The sequence below is a fragment of the Brachycentrus maculatus genome, unplaced genomic scaffold (assembly GCF_059751285.1).
Source record: "Brachycentrus maculatus isolate JH-2025_06_01 unplaced genomic scaffold, ASM5975128v1 h1tg000635l, whole genome shotgun sequence".
In the NCBI taxonomy this organism is placed as follows: Eukaryota; Metazoa; Arthropoda; class Insecta; order Trichoptera; family Brachycentridae; genus Brachycentrus; species Brachycentrus maculatus.
This window is the reverse complement of record NW_028281371.1, coordinates 431,119-455,994: the sequence shown is the minus strand read 5'-3', so window position 1 is coordinate 455,994 and position 24,876 is coordinate 431,119. Positions and strand designations below refer to the sequence as shown.

The following is a 24,876-nucleotide window of genomic DNA, read 5'->3' as shown; positions in this document are numbered from 1 at the left end:
GAGTACTTGAATTGTTTTTGTAACAGATCTCTTGTTATCAAGTGGACCCTATCTCGGAGGCTGTGTCATGATTTGATTACCTAACCTTCAGTTACGATCATACTCCCAGTACAATCAGACGTGAAATTAATCACCCGGTTTTCATGAAACGTGGTTACTGAAATAAAAATTTTAAATTTCTTTAATACCTGTAAACTAAAGTATAAACGTTTTAAAATAAATATATATATATATTTGTTTAAAAATTGTGAATTATCAAAATAAATTTGTTTGTTTTACGTTTTTATGATAAAATAAATTCTAAATTCCGTTTTAAATTGTTGTTGTTAGGTTTTATGTATTTTGTCGACTTATATAAAACGACTCTTTCTTTCGTCGACTCTTTCTTTCAGTGAATAAATCCAGATGTGCGGGTTAGTTCACGAATTGATTCGACAATTTATGTATGAATTTGTTTATAAAAAAAATAGATGCAGTTTAACTCGACGTTAAAATATGTATAAATAATTCCACTTTTTTTTTAAATCACGCAATAAAAACAACAACAAAAAAACACAAAAATATAAAAAAAAGGATGTATGAAAAATAATTTCACATTTTATTATATTTTCTAAATTATATTTTCTAAAAATGACACAAATAATCACAAAAGATTTGCATAAATAATCCCAACAAAATAAAATATTTATTTTTTAAATAACTTATGAATAGTGTTTGTAATGATCGAAAGCAACAATACGTGAATTTTAATGCAAAATTCAAATCTTTTGTATTACATTTTGTGTCGTGCTTTTAAACCAGATATAAATGTGCATTTACTGCGCATTTGTGTACGTAAATTTTCAGCACTTAATCCAAACAAACAATGACAATGTAATAAAAAATGCGGTGTTTAAAGACTTTATAACTCGTAAATTATATTTGTTTTACCATAACATCGGACTATCGAATAAAAGATTTTTGTACATGAGATAATAATATAAATTTATTATTGTTTTAAAAATGAGTTATAGATCCTTGTTTCGAATCTTACTCTGACATAGTTTGATTCCTATTACATAGCACTGAATAAAAAAATATTGAGAGAAAAATTTGTATCATATACAAATATTTCTAATTCATTATATTTTTATGAGCTGAAGCAGCTAGTTTTTAAAAATCGGTATTAAATTGTGGTAGAAGGGATTTGATTCCAAAAACTCTATAAATCTCCGACACTAATCACAGAACAACAATCAACCACTCAAAATTATTTTATATATTTAAAGAAATATTTTTTAAGGTTACAGTAAACCTTTAGGATTCATTTTTAAAATAAACTCTTTGAATTTATATAAAGTAAATGTTGACTTGGTAATGACAAAATTATACGTTTAAAAAAAATATTAAATAAATTTATGTTTTTTTACTATTTACCGAGAATTTCCTTTAACTTTAAATGGCATATTTTTTAGAAAGTGTTTATAAAATAATCATTTTAATAAATTTTGTCATAAAGTGATAAAACATATATTTAGTGATTTGAATTTAATTTAATTTAATATTTCATCATCATTATGTAAGTGTAACATATATTTGATTTGTAATTTATATTTATAATTAGACTTTTAACTAAGAAATTTTTGATTTTTCATACTGGCTTCTTTCAATTTCAATATCTTTTGTTTGGTGCCAAAATTTTCTTTTACATTTACTGTATAGACATACTAATATGAGAAAGAAATGTAAGGGATAGTTGGAAAGATTAAGAAGAGTTATTTAAGGTGGTATGGACATGTGGAGTGAATGGATAACGAAAGGATGACTAAGAAAATATGTGACGGCCAAAAAAGACAACCTGAAATCTGGTGTCAAAAGTCTGCGTAATTGGACTACATATATGACTAGATGTATGGTTATGAAGGAAGAGAGGAGTATTTGTCAGGACATAAAAGTGTGGCATGATGGTAGTAGTAGTAGAAGAAGTATAAATTTTTTGAAGATCAATTACATTTATCATTTTTACTTTCAGGATATTTCCTCAAATAATTTTCATGATTGCTTTCTGCAACCGCCCAGTTTTCCCCTCTGAAATTTCGGGAAATCAAAACTCGGGAGAGGATAATTTATTAATTAATCCTTGCCATTTTTTGAGTGATAACAATCAAAATTATTACATATTCGAACCATTTTCTGGAGGAAATTGCACTACCCAATCTAAGCCATATGGAAGCAGTAGCGTTGTGTGCGCGGGAGGGTTAAATCTCCAATTACTACTAAGGCAAAAGTAAGTTTCTTATAAATAAATATATCTATTTTGTCCTGCGTGTATTTTACATAATCACCATTATACTCGTGAAGTCAGTACTTAGTACTTTAATACATAATAAAACCCTTATCCGCACCCCAATGGTGCATAGGGCACTGTGTCATATAAACGCAGTGTATATATATTTATACTCGTAAAGTCAGTGCTTAGTACTATAATAAATAATAAAACCCTTATCCGCACCCCAATGGTGCATAGGGCACTGTGTCATATAAACGCAGTGTATCTATATTTATACTCGTAAAGTCAGTGCTTAGTACTATAATAAATAATAAAACCCTTATCCGCACCCCAATGGTGCATAGGGCACTGTGTCATATAAACGCAGTGTTATCTTGATCGTTTATACATGAAGGAAAGGTGATCAGTCCTCAGCTTCAGGTACCAGTCCATGGTAATTTTGAATAAATATTACAGTGAAAAAATCACCTATATTTATTTTACCCCCCTAGAGAATCGAACCTGGGACCTCCAGAACGGTAGCCGAGCGTGCTGACCATTACACTACTTATTAGTACTTAGTACTAATATGTATTTTTTGTGCAAACTTAATGGTAAAATTCACATTCCTTTCAGGATTAATCCAAAGGGTTAAATTTTGTTTAACACTGCATTATTTTTTTAAACAAAATGTCAAATTTCATGAGATAATTTATTTAAATATCGAATAGATAGACACATACATGGATATATGAATATAAATATGTATCTTTGACTATTACATTTTTTTAAATAATTATTTAAAAAAATTAATCAATGATTAAAGAAAACACTTCGTTTTTTACCACTTGAGTTTTATTATAGACTACATGTTTCAGAAGTTAAACTTCCATCAGTCAGGTCTGTATAATAACTAAAATATAAAATAAAAAATATAAAATTGTTCTATAAATAAGGAGAGGGGAAAGTAAGGGGAAGGGGTTAGTCAAGGGACGGAGTTTGAAAACAAAGGAAAAAAAAATTGAAAAGGATAAGGAAAAACTCCGTCCCTTGACTAACCCCTTCCCCTTACTTTCCCCTCTCCTTATTTATAGAACAATTTTATATTTTATATTTTAGTTATTATACAGACCTGAATGATGGAAGTTTAACTTCTGAAACATGTAGTCTATAATAAAACTCAAGTGGTAAAAAACGAAGTGTTTTCTTTAATCATTGTAACATGTCTTACCACAAAGTTAATGCCGAAACAATTAATAAAATAAAAAATTTAAATTATTTATTTTAGTTTATATTATCATCGTGAATAGTTTTTGTCATTTACTTTTTAAAGATAAAACCTATCAAATGTTAGCTCCCAATCGATCGATCTATTTTATTGCGATCGATTGGCGATCTATTTCAGATGTACCCACCACCATTATCGAGTTGTGAATGGCTTTTTCATACTTAGTTTCTTGTTTAATGGCTATCAAAAGCAAGTTATGTTTTTTTTTCGAAGTGCGACTGTCAGTTGGTATGATGTGACTTGTAAAGCAATAACATCTGTGAATATTTGTTTATAATTTTGTCATAAAATGAAACCTAGAGATGGTGAATTTTAATTTTTTGACATATTTTCTATCTTCATAATACATAAATTTCGTGTAAAAAATATGTAAAAAGAACTCACTCCCCAGAGAATATCGGACATCAATTATTGTACTCCTGGAAAGGTTAATATATCGTAGTCATACAGAAGAAAGTGACCAAGTGCATTTTTTTTACAAAAACTTGATGATTGACTATTTGATATCTTACTAGCTTATTATTATTGCCCTGAAAAAAATCCCAAAGGATTTTAAACTTGGAAATATAATATATTGACTTGTTAAAAATGACTAACTGCATTGATGTTTATTTTCTTGCCAAGCAAAAGTGACTAATATGCTACCCTCCTGAACATTTTACGTTTTATTTATTGACTTGGCGTTTAATTTGTAGAACTCCATTTTAATTTATGTATTAATTTTAAATCAAACACAGATTTTTTGAGTCTACTAAGTTGTATTTTATTAACAAAAAACACATAAAAAATTATATTGTGACAATTGTTTCGCCTTGTTAGGGCATTATCAAACGAAATTCGTTGCCCTAACAAGGCGAAACAATTGTCACAATATAATTTTTTATGTGTTTTTTGTTAATAAAATACAACTTAGTAGACTCAAAAAATCTGTGTTTGATTTAAAATTAATACATAAATTTTACGTTTTGTTGGTTGGTCACTTTCTCCTGTACGACTACGATATGTATAATACTACTTAACAATACGGTTGCGGATAGTCCGACAATGTGCTAATAAAATATTCAAACAAGTTAATATTCCTCTGCTAAATTGTTCAGTAAATTTGTTTTGATTTCTGAGGAGATGATTTAATCTTGCAGTCACGACATCCGCTACCTCACGATACAAAAATGGCCGCTGCAATGCTTCCCGCCTTCTCTCATATTTGACGTATTTCCTGCGCTTCGGAATCTTACAATAGAAGATTCGAGCATAACCCACTTCACTCAAGATTTCCCATCAAATGCTCTCCATTTGAAGGTACAAATATGTATTCAAATTAACATTTCATTTCTTTATTATTTATTTATTTATTGTAAAACCAACAGAATATGTACAGAAAATAGCATTATATAATAAAAATTAAAAATGGAGATTCCTATTAAAGGTTTTCACTTACAAGTAATCTTTAAAAAAAATAAAATAAAAAAACTGTCATGTACATAAGTATAACTATATCATATTATAACTTAATTTCTTTATCAAATAATCAAATGGTCAAATAGACATCAACAATATTTCTCTTAAACGTTTTAAAAGAAACATTATTGGTATCTACAATATTTCATTTTTATAAATAAATATAAGTGATTTATTCACTGTAATATTTATTCAATACTACCATGGACTGGTACCTGAAGCGGAGGCCTGATCACCTTTCCTTCATGTGTAAACGATCAAGATAACACTGCGTTTATATGACACAGTGCCCTATGCATCATTGGGGTGCGGATAAGGGTTTTATTATTATTATTTATTATTTATTATTTCATTTTTACTTAGTATTTTTACAAGTTTTGCCTAGTATATACCACTATTTTTTAAAATCTCCTGTGACATGTGTTTCGATGCATTTCACATCATTTTTAACACCGTACGAAAAACTTAAATTAAAAATGGATAGATTTTACCACAAATTGACTGCCGAATCAATTAATGAAAATATGTCTATTTCATTAAGCATTACATTGTTCATATCGCAGGCTCGATTTGAAATTAAACTTGGTATTCTGGGACTTCATGAATTCCATGTCACTAGTTGTAGAAATATTTTATGAATTCCGTTTTGCGAGTGTGAGCATGATAACATTGTAGCGAGGAGGAACAAGATAATTTTTTGACCAATAAGCATTGTAGTTTATTATGGTTGTCTTCCTTTTATGCTTTTGCACAAACAGTGACTAGCTTAGACCCATATGCAATGGGTTTTTTTAATATTTTGTACCGATATTTCTTGGTGGAACTGCATTTTGTTCAGAAATTGTACAACTTAATAAAAAAATAGTAACATTGATAAAAAATAAATCCAATTACACAATTCCACTTGACTTTATTAATTTATTTAACTTTTTTAATTTATTATGAATTATGCAGATCACTTTAATTTTAAGACATAAAAACTAAATATGCCATAAATCCTTATACATATTCAACAGGCAAGGATAATTTTCTAAGGTAACTAATATTTTTTTAAACTTCGACCCATAACGAATACAAAAGCAGTTCTTATTTAACTTCGTTCTTTTTCTTTTTCTACTTTTCAGATATAATTTAATATTAAATTATTTTCAAACATTTTTTTTTGTTTTATGGTAATAACTAAGAAAAAGAGGAATAATTGATAAGATTGAAATATTGTCTTTTTTCAGCATTTGGCGTTGAATGGTTTGTTCAATATAACTTTGTCAAATATCCTGCTTCACCATCTTTCAGCTCTTCAGATTTTGGATCTCAGAGGAAGTAATTTAGAGACCATTGATCCTGATTTCCTGAATTCAGCCATAAATTTAAAACTGGTATATCTATCAAGTGAGTCTATTCGCCTTTCCATATGGGTTTTTCAGAATAGTATCCGTTAATGTTAACACGTTGGGTGCGTAGGTAGATCTAATATTTTCCTCATATTTATACTCGCTTGTCTATTTGCGAGTATAAACATGAGCCGCACGTGAATACTACATACAAAGAAAACAGTGTGTACTTCATATGTATAAAAAAATGTCGTAATATTTCATATTTTTAATTAAAATTGTTATTTTGCCAACATCTTGTGACTGTTCGCGATATATTGAACGCAGTGGACGTGTTAATTTATAATAAAGAGCTGCCCCACTACGATTTAACAACGACAATACGTTGGCATCTGTTTTTAATCAGCTCTGTTTTTAAATAACTGATTCCAAAAATAATTATTTAATAATGACAAAAAGCCTAGAATACTCTAAACTTAAAGTTTACTCAATATGAGACGTTCATAGATGACCGGGTCTTAATGATCAGCTTTTTTTAATGAATCTAGTTCGTAGTTGTTCAAATACTCCAAGGCGTTGACCGATTTCTTATTCGTTCCAGTTTTGTTCCAATAGCACTGATTTTTGTGGAAAAAATAAAATGAATACCGATCTTTTTTATTGCTTTTATTATAGACCTATGATTTACGATTTTAATGGTTTTTATGAATATATATATATATATATATATATATATATATATATATATATATATATATATATATATATATACATATATATATATATATATATATATATATATATATATATATATATATAAATCATATAATCAGTTTTTTTACTTCTTACCTTTCAATAGGTGACTATTTTTTTTCAACACCATATATTTATTTCGTGGAAAATTTATTTTTTTAATACAAACGCAATGTTTTAAGAAAAAATACAATTACGTCAAATGTTATCTGGGTTTAAAGTTGCTATTTAACGTATGTAGTAGGCCTTAACATCAGAAGATTTGAGAATATGTATATTTTTTTTCTTATCTATCGCTATCTTTTTTAGGAAATGAGATGAGATGAAAAGCGTAATTATTATTTTGTCAGTTTTGGTGTTAAACTCATTTTCCTGTAGATATAAATAAAGTGGTATAAATATAGTAAACGTACTTCATCAAAAATATGTTGCTATTTTAGGCCATAAATTTGCACTTTCTATAAATTTTAGTTTACCATCAATAACATCTCATGATGAAATACTATCAGTGAATTATATTATTTATTGATTCGGCATTAACTACGTGGAATGACATGTTGATTATTTAAAAAAAAAACACTTGTTATAAACCACATAATGAGTTTCATTTTTGTACACGACTAGTTTCGATAACTAATTTGTTTAATACTACTACACGACTAGTTTATTTAATTAAAAAAAAACAGTGAATTAGTTTATTTCCATGATACCTACAGTAACGCACTTTTCAGAAACCTAAAAACTTTATTATTTTTAACTTATTTGCTAACCATCATACCACTTCACCATTTTTTTTCCTGTTTTCCTTGGTCGTCCTCTGCTTTTTTTTTCCAACTACGTTCGCCCCATAAATTTGTTTTACAGTTCTCTCTACTTATTCGTTCCACATGACCAAACCATCTCAACACACCTTTATTAATTTTTACGATAGTGCTTATCTCAGCCTTATACAGTGTAATGTATTATTTGGAAAATGTGACAAAACGAATTAGGTAAATAAATAAGCTATGTGACGGTTGTTGATTGATGGATATAAATTAAATTTGCCATAAATGCTTGTTTATAATATATGCAAGGAAAATTTTCGAAGGCAACTAACATATCGCTCACTCCTTTCAAAAACGTCATATATCAAAAAACTTTATTTTTCAGGAGATCGTCTTTAAAGTTTAAAAATATTATAAAATGTATTGAAAATGAAAATCAAGCCACGTATTGAACTTTTTTCTGTACAACAGATTTTTTTAGGTAAAACCTGAATGTTTTTTCTCCATTTTAAAAATATATAACATATTTTTAAAAAAATAAACAATACATTTTCCTCAAAATGCAAAAACAACACTTTCTGAAAATAAATATTAAGAAAACATGCACAACTGAAAATTGACGATTTTTGATTTATGACGTTGTTGAAAGGAGTGAGCGATAAGTAAAAATAAAATGTAAAATATACAATTGTTAATAAATGTTATCGTCAATAAGTAATTGTTTGTATCATATTGCACTGAAATTAATTTAATATTAAATAATAATATTTTCGCAGATAACAAATGGAACTGCAGTCATAAAGATCTGAAGTGGTTCTCAGACTTAAATTCACCATCGAGAGTAACGGCGCAACAGAAAATAGCCGACTACAAGAATCTGACATGCCAAGGCAATATGTTCAAAGGGAAGCCACTACACGTGGTGATGGATCTCCTGAAGGTACAATTATAATACTTGGTAGTTATAAAATGTATTCTTTTATCTTATGAATAAAATATTTCAAATATAAAAAGCATTGTCACTTTGTGTAATACCAATTAAAAACTTTACATCACGATTACCGGTTTCGAAATAACTACATATGACCATTAGGTCAACTATAGTCTAAAGTGAAATCGCTACGGTTTCCTATTTATATAAAAACAAAAACCTCCTTCATAATGTGATTTTTGATTTATTTTGGGAAGTAATTAATTTCATCTTTATTTTTATAAAGATTAAATCAATTGTTCCACGTTAAAAATAACCGTTCATTACTTATACAGTTGGCTTTTGTATATGGACATAGAAAAAAATATTCAAAAATAATTATGCTTATCCTCTAATAAATATATATATATATATATATATATATATATATATATATATATATATATATATATATATATATATATATATATATATATATATATACATAGATATATATATGTATATATATATATATATATATATATATATATATACATACAATATATATATATATATATATATATATATATATATATATATATATATATATATATATATATATATATATATATATATATATATATATATATATATATATATATATATATATATATATATATAAATATTGTGTGAAAGTATATGTGGAAATAACAGAAGAATAGCATCAATGAGTAGTGGATTTAAGATTGAAAAAAGGTTTCAAGATTGCTTTTTGTGTGACTATTTTAGTAGTTTTATTTTAGGAAATATGTTGTGAAAATCCGCTATAATTGGATCAATATATAGAAATTTGTTTATTAATCTGAACATATTACATACATAAACACATATACAATATTTCCGATGAGTAATTTCTATTACTCATTTTGGGACATGGGGTTAGGATTAACAAATAAGAAAATATAGACAAAATATAAAATATAATGCAATAAAAGGTATAGTAAGGAGGCATATTGTTTACATAAAAAATGATAAAATATAACTTATCACTACACAAATATGTATTTCATATCATGAAGTATTTTTTCAGTTCATTCATTCTTAGTTTTTCCTTTTTTCTCGCTTCAGTCTCTGCGTGTGGAATGCCCGCCGATGTGCTCTTGCTACCTGACGAACTTGGTTCGACCCCCGGGCTGGGACAGTCTGGTTCCGGTCAGCACCACCGACTGCCGCCGGAAGAACCTGATCGACTTTCCCCAAAGCGTGCCGTCAATCACGACTGTGCTCCTCCTACACGGAAATAAGGTGACATGGATCGATCACGTGTTGTAACAGGAGGGTTTCCTGCACTTGGTAGTAGAGGGAATGATCGAGGGAACCAACGCCCACGCCGCTATCTTTGTGTTTTTATTTAAATTTTACTTAGTAAATACCACCATTTCTTATTTTCTACACCACGTCATAAATGATGAAGAACGTAGAAGTAAGTTTTTTTAGATAAATAATCATCAATATAAACTCATCAACTAAATATCTTGCTGGAAATTTTATATACCTCTCAGATCATGGTCTATTGCTTCGTTCTTTTCAAGAAAGAACACTTTCCAATCCTCGCTATAACACATCATTCTTCAGTAATTCCTTCTCTGTCCAAGCGGCTAGACTATTTAATGAATTTCCTCTCCTTGTAAAAAATGCACCTTCTCTAATAACTTTTGAGAAACGTCTGAGACATTACTATTTATCATTAGAATCCTAACTGTCCATCAAAACTCCTCCCTTAGTTTTTCCCTCTACCTCCTTCCCTAAACTCCCTTTTTCTTTGCCCTCCTTATTATCATCTTTATTAATTCATGTTTTTTTTAATGTTAGTTTGTAATTTATGTTTTTTTTAATATTCAAGTACTATCTACCCTCTGATTGCAAACAGCTATATATGGTATCAAACGTTTTGATCAATATCACTTGTCTGTTTTTGGTTGGTTGGAAGAAATTGCTTTTTAGCAATAAGCCCGTCAATGTACATATTTATTTTGTGTACATGAATTTTAAATAAATAAATCAATTAACAAAATAAAATCATAATTAATACACGAATAGGTAGGTTTTCAATGATGTGTAAGTACATAATTTCTATGACTGATTCTAAAAGTGCAAACACCGTTAGGATAAGTGTGTGCATCGAGGAGGTTTAAAGAGTACCTAGACATGTAACTTCTGCAGAAAAATTCTGTTATTTTATGCTAATTCTGTTCTGTTCTTGTTCTTTTATGTAACATCTTTTTGTTCTTTAATGCAACTTATGTGACTTCCTTTTTTTAAACTTTTTTTCTACTTCTATGTAACTTCTTTTTATGTTCTTTTATTTATGTAACTTCTATTCTATTTTTGTTTTTTTATGTAACTTCTATTGTGTTCTTGTTCTTTCGTGTTATCTTATTTTAAAGAAAACCCAGACATGTGACTTCTAAATAAAGTACATTTTATTTTATGACGTCAGTTTACGTACTAATTGAACAGGGCAAGTATATAAATAAAAGTGGTATTTACCAAGTGAAATTGAAATGGAAAATAGATCAATATACAAAAAAACAGCCATTCTTACAGGATATCACTCTCTCATTCACCTTTCCTTCGATTCAGTTTTCACTTTCTTCATTACAAATTATTCCTATCCAGATCTCATCAGTCCGGCCGCTGGCACAGAACCCCGCCTTTAGACGAGTTGCCGACGTGTATCTAGACGACAACCATGTGACGAGTCTGCAGCCCTTGGAAGGGACCGATTGGATGCTGTACTTCCGCGTTCTCAGTCTCAGAGGGAATAACATCACCCATGTGAGCGCGCCTTATTGTATATCGTGTAAATTCAATGATTTTCACCAATTTCAACAAAAAAAATTAAAAAATAATAACATGTCTTCTTCTCCATTATGACACATGCTTATGTCATAATGGAGAAGAAGATTTAAAAATTAATAAAAGACAAAATATTTTTTTATAATATAAAATATTAGTAGATTTTGCCAACTAGGAAATGATTTTTATATGCATGTATGTATAGCATTAAAGCTGTACTTTTAAATAGATGTTTATCAATTTCTATGTCATAAATATTACGATTTTTTTATTACTAATAATCTTCAGATACACATAGTAATCTATTAACATTTCCGTTTATTGTAACTGTTCTTTTGTACAGTTTTTAGTGTAATATGTAATTTTTTTAAATTGTATACGTATTTCATTTTTAATGGTATCAACTCACTTCTTGCATTAAAAAACCATTTCTCTTTTTTTCAATGTTATCATTTTACGTCTTGAATATAAAAAAAACCTAATTCCTTTTATAAATTGTCAGTTGATAACTAATTTTCTTATCGTTTCAGCTCCCTACACACGCGTTTGACAATGCCTTTCAACACAATCAAAACATTGGTCAGGTATTCCTGGGTCACAACCCCTGGCGCTGCGACTGCCACTTTACTCCGGCCTTCCAGGAGCTGCTTCTCAAGCATCAGAAGGTTATAGAAGACCTTTCCAGTGTGACTTGCGCACACTCCGAAAACGAAGAGATCTCTAATGCCCAGGTATTAATAAAAATAAAGAAAATGCTTAGCTAAGGTAAGATATTACTGAAAATACAGCAAACCTCCAGTTATGAATGAAAATAAAAATAAATCTCCCGGTATTAATAAAAATACATAATCTACTTACAATAACAAATACAGTATCTGTCTACTTTTTATATATTAATTACTTACCCTATACATACTTTATACATTTCTATTTGAAAACTTGCCATACTCGGCCACGCATTGCTATTGCTTTGTCTAGTCAAATGGAAAAGAAAGAAAACAAAAAGCACACATTTCTTTTTTTTATTTCACAATGCTTGTGAAGCAATGAAAATATTTAAAATATATAAAAAAAACAATGTAATCAAATACAATAATTTTACAGCAGAAAACAAAAACAAAATAAAAAAAATAAAAAAATATTTTGAAATTTGAAACAAAAATTTGAAATCTGTTCGGCATAATCAATGTTTGATTTGCATGTGTTGCTAATATGTTCAACAGATGGCAATGCGTTTGTAGAAAAAGTAGTTTTCAAAGAAATGCATGTATTTACCTGTGACTCTAAAAATCAAACAAATATTAAAAATTTTGTTTTTTACATATGGAAAAAATTCCATAGTTTGTAAAATTAAAATACTTAATTAAAAATTATTGGCTCTCATTTATCGTAGATTATGCGGAAATTCCAAGGTTTCATTGTTTATCAATTTATTTATTAGCGTCTAAAATACTTACAATTAAACGTATACAAAATATACTTCTAATCGCAGCAGACCGGCCTTACCTTATTATCAATTTCAATATGATGCTTAAAATCGACAAAAATTAATATCACAGCTATTGTAAAGAGATTGAAGTTTCAAAATTCTGGATGTATACGATCAATGATCCCCTCTAACGATTGTAAAAGAAAAATCAGCGTTTATTTTAAACCATACTTTTCAGGGTTTTTTGTACCATTGCATTGGTTTACACATATTACAATTGTGTACCTATTATCATTTTGGAAAATGTTTTTGTTTGATTTCCCCAGATTCAGACCCTATCCCGCAGTGCCATCTGTCGCCAGTCGAGTGAACTACTCCACCCTCTCGATATCCTCAACGTGATACTGAGTCTGCTCATCATATTTGTTCTTGGAAAATTCGCTTACGACTATTACTGCTTCAAAAAGACGGGAAAATTGCCATGGATTGTTTCTAAGATACCTTAAACTTATTATCAAATAAAAAATATATGTTGATTATGATATGTGTCTTAATTTCTTTCAATGAACATTATTTTTGTTTATATTTTATATTATTTTTACCTGCTGTTTTTTTTTAAATAAACCTTAAACAGGTTAGATTAGTTTTCACCTAGTTACATATTTATAACCAACAATTCTTTATTTTAATTAAACCATATCCGCTCCCTAGGTGGAGCATATGGAGTCCACAAACTGTCTCCAGGCTTTTCTGTCGGCTGCCAGCTCCCTTGCATCCTCCAAAGTCAGATCCGCGTCCCGAAGTTCTGACGAGAACTGCCGACGAATTTTCAGCAGTGGTCGTCCTGGGCGGTGCGAACCTGATGCCTTGTAAAAGAGGCAAGCTTGATTAAGGCTCTCAGGAGGCATGCGGAGTACATGGCCAAGCCAACTGAATCGCTTTTTCTTGACGATAGTTGTGACCAAGATTTGCTGCGTCCTACGCCTTATCTCTTCATTCCTCACAAAGTCAAACCACCGCACGCCTAAAATTCTCCGCAGACACCTATTCTCGAGCCTCAGCACAAGGCTGCTCTAGGCCCTTGTAAGGTACCATGTTTCACAGCCGTATAAGAGAACAGGAGCAATGCAGGCATTGTATATTATTTATTGATTGGACATTTTATTTTGTCACCAACAAAACACTCAAATTGGTTTAAAGCTGAGATCTCAAGCTTGTCTCAAGCGTTCATTGATATGAATTCGCATTCTAATGAATGTGCTCAGCCGCGCTCAGGGCTGCACGTGTGTACATGCTCATTTAAAAAAAAGTTAATTCGTAATTTTTTTGTTTTTTAGAATATGTATAGAAAAAAAAATTATATTTTTTTAACTCCTTACCTTTCAATTACCGTTTTTTCAAAACCAATAATTACGTCAAAGAAAAACTCATTTTTTCAATGCAAAAACGGTGCTTCAAGAAAAAGATCAATTACGTAAAATTTCACCTGGATTTAGAGAAAAATATGTTAAGACTTAACGAATAACGAATACCGGGCATTACTACGTGAATACGTGTCATTTATTATTACATTCTTATTGTTTACTTCCTACTGTAATAGTTTTATCGAAAGAAAAAGAAATGCGTTAAGCGAATTTTATTTTTAATACAAACAAAAATATTAAATACTTTTTTTATGAGCAATAAGTTGATTAATATATACCTTAAAATAGTAGCAGTATGCATTTAAAATCTGCATATATTTTTCTTTACATTAAATTTATTTTAAACATAACATTTTAATTTATTATTAGATTAAAACCAATATTTTTAGCTTTTCCACTTTTTTATTTGACCAGCGACCGGGTTTCGTCGTTACCGACATCATCAGACTGGTCTGAGGTCACCAGTCTGATGATGTCGGTAACGACGAAACCCGGTCGCTGGTCAAATAAAAAAGTGGAAAAGCTAAAAATATTGGTTTTAATCTAATAATAAATTAAAAATGCAATTCCATCACGAAGTGTCAGTGGATAATATAAATCTAATAACATTTTAATATGACATGTTTATAATTTTCTCGTCTATTCATCATCATATATTGAAGAAGAATATTTATTCTTATGGAAATATTTATGTGTGGATCAAAAATATATTTACGAGTAAAGTATGTATATAATCTCAATGTGTTACTCATTGCTTTTATCATATATCGCTGTAATAAACGTGAAATATGTAATTAGTTAGAGTATTGATTGAATTATTCTTATCTTTGTATTTAAGACATTGTAAACATAGTAATTGTGTTGCAGTAAATGTGGCTTACATATTGCAAAACTATATTCCTTGAACTAATAGTTTTATATGTAGGTACCTACCACAACCGTTATGACAAATTAATATTGGAATAATGTCACCAGTCAGGGATCAATAATACGATTTATTTAAATTCCTTTAAAACATTTTTACAACGTTAATTTTGAACCCAATTTTATCGACAAAGGATCGAATTTATTTAGAATCTAAGACACATTTTTCAGCACCCTACACATTAGAGAACAAACATTAAATTTCAAGATGACACAATTATTATGTATTAAGTATATAATAACATTAAGTTTATATGTTATGATTGTATCAAAATTAGGAATTTACCTTTACGCTCTCTAATGTGTATTATATTTTAAATAATTTTGATCATTGTCGATAAAATTCGGATAAAAATTTATGTCGAAAGAATTTGTATCGAAATTTTAAATGAACCGTACTATTTGTTTCCATATAATTAAGCTTTCCTAATTGAATATAATTATTTCTTTATAATAATATGTTGTATTTTGGTTAAATTTATAATTTATTTCAATAATTCACATATCAAATGTTTAAAGTTTAAAATATGATAACCGCTATTTTAGGGGACAGATCATTTTGTTTTAGTAGAATACAAGTAAATCCATTGAAAATAAAATATATAATCTAAAATAATTGTACACTTCGCAGTAATGTACCATAAAGACACTCCAATTTCCGTTCCAAAATGTACGATTTACAAAAAAAGGTTTACTTTAGTGAAACAGTCTTGAAACTTATAATTTTTCCAATGATATTTTGAAAATTTTATCAAAATTAAATCTTACTTATTATCGAAATTTTACTTACAGTCCATTATTTGATTCAACATTGGTTAAGCAAGATTCGTCAATATCCAATTCAAAACTCGCCCACTCCATTGAATAATAATTTTTATCCCCAGTGCACGTTTGACCTCGGCTCTTAACGCATGTTTGTGCTACAGCCCTTAGTGCATGTTGGTCTTCGTGTCGACCAAAAATCGCATGTGTTATACATGTTGTGTAGTTTTAAGTGTGTAAATAGTGCTATCTTGGTGAAGGGTAGTATTGTTTGCATGCTGTGGTAGTGATTGTCCTGACGAAGAGACGGGTTCGTCTCGAAACCGGTAGACACAAAATCTCGGTGAGTGGTTATATACTAATTTTACTAACATTTAAAAAAGATAAGCAAAAATCACTAACCACAAAGTAAATGCTTTAAATATTAATAATAAAATTAAATCGTTTTTAGTACAAAAGGTAAACAAGTACTTTATTATTATTACACGATAATATGTATTCTGTTCCTTCATCCTTTGTATTGCAGTATTGCCCACTACATCAATATAATTTTAATTATAGGTACGTCATGTTAATTAGCGAATCATCTCTTTTGTATTTATTTCACATTATATTAAAAATATTAACATTTATCGAATTTATGAATTGAAATGCATTAATGCATGTGTATACAATGCTCGTATTAATTAATCCCAGAAGAGCATTAGTTTTATCTTAAAATATTAATATTAATCATTAATTAAATTAGAGCATTTATAAAAGCGGTCGTATTTATATATATATATATATATATATATATATATATATATATATATATATATATATATATATATATATATATATATATATATATATATATATATATATATATATATATATATATATATATATATATATATATATATATATATATATATATATATATATATATATATATATATATATATATATATATATATATATATATATATATATATATATATATATATATATATATATATATATATATATATATATATATATATATATATATATATATATATATATATATATATATATATATATATATATATATATATATAAATATAAACATGAAATTTTGTTTTATTGGAAGAAAAATTAAATAAGTTAATGTCCTATCCGTTATGAAGAAATATGGAATTTCTTTTAGGAACAGTTCTCATTGAAAAGATTTTATAAATGCGTACGTACCTACTTAGTCATAACTACAAATGTATAAATATTTTAATATTGTTGTTTATTAATCTGTTTCCAAAAATAGTAAGTTAATATCTAAATTTAGAAACTCTAAATCGAGAAATAAACTTTTGAACTTCAGATTGAACTTTTAAAGAACTGCTGTTCTGTACAAAATAAGAGCTGATTTTGAGAAATAAAAGTTATTTCTCAAAAGGTTTACGTGATTAAGTTTAAATTTACTAATGATTTAACTAACTTTGTTAAAAGTATAACTGAACTTTTGTTGCGTTGTTCTTACATGCTGGAGGTGCCGGGTTCGATTCCTAAGGGGCTCAAAAGGATTAATTTTTCACTATAATATTTGTGCAATATCACCCTAAACTGGTATCTGAAGCCCAGGGCTTGCTTCAGTTTTATTAACGATACATATAATGTGTATATTGCGATGCAGTGTCCTATGCACCACTTTGTGCGAATGACGATTAAAAGAAGAAGAAGAAAGGAATAAAGAGGTTTCGGGAGATCAGAGCTTTCATCGAGAGGTACCTAAAATTATTCATAATCTAAAATGATATTTTAATAATTTTTAGTATACAATTGTATATTTTAAAAGAATCATTAAATAATTTAATCTCAAGTTGTCGATTCTCCAGTTCATCTACTGGTTTAATGCATATTCCTATGTAAATATATTGATTACTGTAATTAAAAAACAATAAAGTGACGAACGGATAAGACGTTCGTTATCAGTCAGTCAATTTGATCAGCTGTCATTAAAATTTTATGAAATGAGTATGGATGGTTTGTATATAAGTGAATTTACATGAAACTTTCAACTCTCAAACAGTTGGAATAAAAACTAGAACAAAGTTGGACCCGAGCGTCTGTCGTTGAATAACATATTCGCAATCAGCGATATAATATTCAATCAAAATGGTTACTGTTAAGACTCTAGAGTTGTTGTTCATTTTAGTTGTTTTCCTTTTTACGTTTATTCAAACGATAAATGGAAGAAGAATAAGACGAGTTGTTGGTGGAAATAGTGTGGATGATGGTAAGAGGAATAATGTTTTCAATTATAAATATTTTTAAAAAAAAAGAAAGAAAAGAAAATATTTTCTTTAAAAAAATAAATACCAACAAAGATATTATGAATAAAATACAAAACAATAATAAAAAATGAATAAAATACAAAACAATACAATGAGATAAGTATTCCTAGTATGACGTATACTAAAAATAAAATAAAAGATTTTCAAACTCAGTATTGCTTTATTTGTGTGGTGTGTGTTTTTTTTCAAATATGTCGCTATAAATTTTCAGGCACATTTCCAATCGCAGTTTCAATAAAGGATTCTTTGAATGATCACATGCATATTTGTGGAGGGACACTTATATCTAGTGATATGGTCCTGACTGCAGCTCACTGTCTACTCCTTAGTTCGGGACGCGGGAATCCTGCAAGCTATGGAGTCAAGCTGGAAAATTATTTAGGAAAAGACAGTCTGACGAATCCTAAAGAAGTCAATGTTTCCAAAATATACATCAATGACCAATATGAAAGGTATGTTCATATTATGTGCATTAACAATAACAAATTTTAGTACCGTAGAACGGGGCTACTTGAACATTGATGTGTTACTTGAGCCCAGTACAAAAAAAAGATTCCACCTCCGTAAGTTGGAAGGTTAATCCTGAGATGGGTCAATGTACCATCAAAAGTATAAGTGAGATTCGGCTGTCCAAACTTAAAACACAGTAAGGGACATTTTTTTTGTAGTATTTTTTTTGTAGTATTTTTTTTTTGCATTTTTGGACTAAGTAGAATCTACTTAGTTCAAAAATGCAAAAAAAACGTACTACAAAAAAATGTCCCTTACTGTGTTTTGAGTTTGGACAGCCGATCTATTGATCAATTATTATCATTTGAGTACTACTATTTATATTACATACTATTTTGAGTGTGTAGAAAGTACTATCCGTACTTTTGTCCGTCTCCGTAGTATCATTACACTGACCATTGTCAGCATGCTCGGCTACCTTTCTGGACGTCCTGGGTTCGATTCCCATGGGGGGTGTCAAATAAAGAAAAGTGATTTTTTTCACTCTAATATTTATTCAATATTACCCTGAAGCGGAGGGCTGATCACCTTTGCTTCATCAGCCCTCCGCTTCAGGGATAAAGGGATACTGATCAAGATAACACTGCGTTTATTTGATGCAGTGCCTTATGCACCATTGGAGTGCGGATAAGGGACTGAAAGTTTTTGAGAAATAAAAACATTAATTTTCATAAAAGCCTTATAGCGAAAGCTTAACTAGCAGTACACAATGGAGTCCTGGTATTAACCCATATATATGGAAGCAAAGTAAAGAGTTGGCAAAAGAAGGATGAAAATAGACTGAAAGCAATCTCCAAGATGAATATGCGGCAAAACAATGAACGATGTTAAAAAGATGCTTGAATGGTAAAATAAAGAAATAAAGAAAGGCTGAAATAAGCATTATCGATTAAATTGAGATAAGTGTTGAGATGGGATGTGTGGAACGAGTGAGTAAGGAAATATGTAATAGTTAAACAAATTCATGACGCAAATGTAGTTGGAAAAAGGAGCAGAAGAAAACCGAGGAAAAATTGGCATGACAAATATGTCAAATACTTGAATGTGGTCAGGTCAGGAGTATAAGGAGATACATCAATGTAGAACAAGCGAAGTATGTCTGCAAAGACAGAGTGGTATGGCATTCTATTATATCTGCCAACTCCTGCGGGAAGCGGCTTGATAGTTATATATCAGTTAGTTAGCTATTTTCATTACCTATCTAAATCCCCCGAAAAATCCCCGTGTAAATACAAGAAAAGGTGGTATAACGTTATGTACATATTGTAATGTTTTGTTATTTTCAGTTATCTCTTCTTATAATCCCTTCCAAATATGATCACAAGATTTTCCGCTAATTTCAGAGATACCCAGGCCCACGATTTGGCTATAATGAGGCTTAGTCAAAGTTTTCCTTCGCTAGAAAACAAATATTACAATATTCTACCAACCAGTTCCTTTGGCTTGTCAGGTAAGTAAGTATATTAAGATATACTAATTCTGCAGTTGACAAAAATTGAAGAGGCAATAGGCCATAAAGATCTATCAGATTTAGTGGTGTCTTATTTACATAATATGGTAAGACGAATAAAAAATAAATGAACTATATGAAAAATCTTTATTGATATAAGATATTGAATCCATTGTATTGTATTGTATTGTATGTATTTTATTGTTTTTAGGGATCAACCTTATTTATTTATTATTACTTTACGCGTTCACTATCATTTTATGAATATTCTTTCAATTCTTGTACATAACAGGCAAGGAAAATTTTCTTTGCCAACCAATAAATATATATATGATTTTATTTTTAATTAAAATTAACTAGTACTGATTCTTAGTTATTGTTATTAATTTTTTTTTATTCTTTAAGCTATTCTGACATTTTTAATAAGGTATAAATTGAGTGAATGCTCGGAATAGAATAAATGGTGCGTTGAACAGAGTGATTGTAAATAAAAAATATGTCCATGGAAGTCAAGCTAGCTGTTCACAACGGCGTGCTGGTACCGACACAAATATATGGAAGCGAAACATGGAACTGGCAAAGGAAAGGCGAAAGCAGAGTGAACGCTGTTGAAATGCGCTCCCTCAGACGAATTTGTGGAAAATCATTGTATGACAGAATTAAAAACGAAGATATAAGAAAGGAATGTAAGGCTGAACGAGGAATAATTGAAAAGATTAGAAAGAGTTCTTTACGGTGGTATGGACATGTGGAGCGAATGGATAATGAGAGAATGACTAAGAAAATATATGTGGCAAATGTGAGAAGGAAAACAGAACGAGGACGACCGAGATCAATCAAGATCAATCAGAACCTAAAATCTGGCGGTGTCAAAAGTCTGCGTAATCGGAGGGCATGTATGACTAGATGTATGAATGTGAAGGAGGCAAGGAGTGTATGTCAGGACAGAAGAGTGTGGAGTTCCATCCTCTCTGCCTACACCTGCGGGGAAACGGCGTGATGGTAGCAATAGTAGTAGTAAAAATTGAGATATTTATCTCTTATTTGAAATGACTGATGCGCCTTATCTTATTTACGAGAATATTCTAAAAATAAATGTATTTTAAAAATAAAATACTAAATATATTGGTAACCCTTAATTTGTGGTAATTCATGTAAATGCAGACATCTGGAATATCGAATTATTTAGGAGATACTTTTGTACTCGTATAATATTAAAATTAAAAATATTTATCTTACAAAACGTTACGTAAATGATAAATTATATTAACATAAATTCATATAATTATGTTTTGTGCACATCATAACATACGCATTTATATTAATTTGGCTCAAATGGATCTGCAGTTATAAAAATGCTAGTAAGTTTTTACATTATACATACACTAAGTATAATTTTTGGCAACGGTCTTTTTAGAAGGAAAAAAGTATTTTAATAAAATAATTTTTATAATTTGTATTTGAAGCACTTACTTTGTGATTTTCCATTTTATAATTAAAATGTAACTTTGTTTTAAAATCACTATAAATATTTTATTATAATGTCTACCGGTTTCGAAGCTAACCGCTTCTTTATCAAGACTAATTAATAATATTAATCAGTCTTGATAAAGAATTGGTTAGCTTTGAAACCGGTAAACATTATAATTAAGTTATAATAAAATATTCATAATGATTTTAAAACAAAGTTACATTTTAATTAAAAAATAATTTTTTTTCAATATTCAATACTTTTTGTCAAGATGATTTGTCAAGAGTGTGGCGTTCCATCCTCTCTGAAATGGCGTGATGGTAGTAGAACTAGTAGTAGTTGTTTTAGGATTTGTAGTGAACTCCATTCTGGTGAGGTTTATAAACTAATTAAGTGTATTTTTCTAGGAAATTGCAACGTTTATGGATATGGAAAAACTGAAATGCAATCTAATGTAACATTCAATATCCTACATATGGGCACAGTTCACATAATTTCTCTTGCGGACTGTGAAAATCTTTTAGGGAAATATATTTCTCCTGAACCAGACCATGGAATGGTTTGCGCCATGGGAAATGGAACCGACGCTTGTCAGGTAATTTAAAATTCCATTTTATGACTAAAACAAATCAATGGTTTGACCTGCGATTGGGACAATTTTAGTTTGAATTGCATTTTTTTAAATCTAGCAACAATTTATTGTCTATACTATTTTTGCCAGTAGATAAACCATATATTTTTTCTAGAAGATAATTTTTTATGGTAGAAATAATAATAAAAAGAATTGTGTTTTCGACCATTTTTTTATGATTGACTCCATCAAAAGTTGGCAACGGTAAAAATACATCATATCTCTTAAGAGTTAATGGTCTTAAAAAGGGTAGCAACCTCTGTTATACTGTACCATATGCCAGCTGTTTTAGTGAAAAAAAATAAACACATACGTATGTTTTTCATTCGTAAATTTACCAAAATATTGGTAATGATAATAAGTTGTTTGGAATATTAGTATTTGAATACATCCAATTTATATGAAAATTATACTAGTATGATTGAATATTCAAATATCCAGAACATTTAATTACATCTCAAATTGCCAATTGGGATTTATAGGCAATAATACTTCACAACATTCGTACAAGATAATTAATAACTACAATTCAATTTATAGGGTGACTCCGGATCCCCACTAGTGTGTGATGGGGTACTGGAAGGGGTAGTGAGCTATGGAATGGGGTGTGGAATCGTTCAACTGCCTGGAGTATATACAAGAGTGGCGCTACATTTGGAGTGGATCAATTCTATCATACATGGAAAATAAACATATGAAAATTAATAAGTTTTTTTCATTTCACCTTTTGACAAAAAAAATTATAAAAGTTTATTGGCAAGTTATCTATTCACCATTCTTTTGCTGAAATGCTATATTAATATCAGCAAGTATTATGGCATTATGTGGTATCTTTTGAGCTTACGACCTGCCATTAGCCGAATTTAGTGATCATTGACACACGATTGACAATAAACATTGAAATATTTACAGTTCAATAAGTCTTAGTGGAATTTATGTCGAGGATTTGTTTAATAAGCCTTATTTGACTACAACATTTTGGATATATCGCCCACTCTTTTCAAGAACGTCATAAATCAAAAATCATCAATTTACAGTTGTGCATGTTTTCGGAATGCCCAGAAAATGTACTATATCCCAGCAAAAGGGGCATATTTTTAACTTAATATTTACCCTCTACAGGGCAGAAAGTGTTGTTTTTGCATTTTGAGAAAAATGTATTGTTTAATTATTTTTTTAAATGTACTAAATATTTTTCAAATGCAGAAAAAATCTTCAGGTTTTACCTAAAAAGATCTGTCACACAGTAAAAAGTTTAATAAGTGGCTTGATATTTATTTTTAATACATTGAATTCTATTTTTAAACTTTAAAAACATTCTCCTGAAAAATCAAGTTTTTTTGATTTATGACGTTCTTGAAAGGAGTGAGCGATATGATCAATCTCATGACACAGTACATGAGTTTACAACAGTCATCTATGTAAGCTTGATAAAGATTTCATTTAGTTTAGTTAACTTAAAATTTTTAACTTACTTTTCTGTCAGGAGTTGTGAAATCATGGACGTTGTGAAATTAATTAAATTAATAAATTATATATTAACTCAAATTACAAATGTTATATATCCTTTTTTCAGGAAGGTTATACATTATCATGAACAAATTTAAGTGCTGCCATCAATCTGTTCAGGACTATATATCACCCCCTCCTTTCATAATCTACAAAATGTTATACGTTTTTGTCATCCAAGAAAATATATCATATATCTTAATTACAGATGTTTAATATTTAAGATGATGATATATTCATGGTCTTGACATGAACATATCATTATTTTGTAAAAAGAAATCAACGTACATTATTAATTTTGAAATAAAACACTATATTCTCGTTTCAAAATACATACTTTATTGAAGAAAACTTGTTACCAATAATGTTAATGATATTCAAATTTAGACTACTACACCATATTGCACGACATGTATGTATGTTTAAAATTATAAAACAAATGATTGTTTGCACATTCAATCAAGGGGACTTTTAATCCATCTAGCCAATAACAATTTGACTAAAATATGAAAGAATTAGATTCATATTACATATGTATAACAAATAATTGAGGTGTCTACAACAAAGGTTATTCTCTGATGTAAAAATATCGAGTTACATTTTCATCAAAAGCCAGTCGAGTAAAAAATATATATGGCCTATATTAATAATCTTTCAATTTTAAAACACAATTTTTGTATGTATAAACTATAGAAACAACAAAATACGCATAGTTTATAAGGCTGCGTTTACAAAAGTTTGTAGTTTTCTTGTAATCTTTGTTGTACGCAATGAGAGGTAGGCTTATAAATTCATTTTGTGTTCTTGTAATACATACATAGAAACGTGATTGAAGTCAGA

The 24,876-nt window shown here is 29.0% G+C and overlaps 2 protein-coding genes across 3 annotated transcripts; both read left to right on the top strand.

Moving 5' to 3' along the window:
* The first annotated feature begins 89 nt into the window (after nucleotides 1–89).
* Nucleotides 90–13,583, top strand: swi2 (Protein singed wings 2). 2 transcript variants are annotated; one of them, XM_088274140.1, is made up of 10 exons: nucleotides 90–153; nucleotides 1,455–1,558; nucleotides 2,012–2,266; nucleotides 4,676–4,835; nucleotides 6,224–6,383; nucleotides 8,622–8,785; nucleotides 9,884–10,060; nucleotides 11,435–11,593; nucleotides 12,145–12,345; nucleotides 13,370–13,583. In XM_088274140.1, coding segments are annotated over exons 2-10 (1,458 nt in total). In that variant the 5' UTR covers nucleotides 90–153; nucleotides 1,455–1,556; the 3' UTR covers nucleotides 13,550–13,583. The 2 variants fall into 2 exon arrangements, with proteins under 2 accessions (XP_088130266.1, XP_088130265.1); XM_088274139.1 differs by having other exon boundaries at nucleotides 90–150; nucleotides 13,370–13,582.
* A 4,608-nt stretch (nucleotides 13,584–18,191) lies between these two features.
* Nucleotides 18,192–23,235, top strand: LOC148300915 (serine protease 1-like). The gene is made up of 5 exons (XM_088274133.1): nucleotides 18,192–18,407; nucleotides 18,677–18,917; nucleotides 20,319–20,425; nucleotides 22,304–22,491; nucleotides 23,068–23,235. Exons 1-5 carry the CDS (start codon nucleotides 18,287–18,289, stop codon nucleotides 23,215–23,217), a joined length of 807 nt encoding a protein of 268 aa, XP_088130259.1. The 5' UTR covers nucleotides 18,192–18,286; the 3' UTR covers nucleotides 23,218–23,235.
* Nucleotides 23,236–24,876: the final 1,641 nt, after the last annotated feature.

What these genes read in the sequence shown, in the direction of transcription:
- swi2 (XM_088274140.1), top strand. An exon ending in CAAATGCTCTCCATTTGAAG is followed by an intron (nt 4,836 to 6,223) that starts GTACAAATATGT and finishes GTCTTTTTTCAG; the next exon opens with CATTTGGCGTTGAATGGTTT. An exon ending in AAGAGATCTCTAATGCCCAG is followed by an intron (nt 12,346 to 13,369) that starts GTATTAATAAAA and finishes TGATTTCCCCAG; the next exon opens with ATTCAGACCCTATCCCGCAG.
- LOC148300915 (XM_088274133.1), top strand. Translation starts at nt 18,287, where the DNA reads ATGGTTACTGTTAAGACTCTAGAGTTGTTGTTCATTTTAGTTGTTTTC. An exon ending in TGGAAATAGTGTGGATGATG is followed by an intron (nt 18,408 to 18,676) that starts GTAAGAGGAATA and finishes ATAAATTTTCAG; the next exon opens with GCACATTTCCAATCGCAGTT. An exon ending in CAGTTCCTTTGGCTTGTCAG is followed by an intron (nt 20,426 to 22,303) that starts GTAAGTAAGTAT and finishes GTATTTTTCTAG; the next exon opens with GAAATTGCAACGTTTATGGA.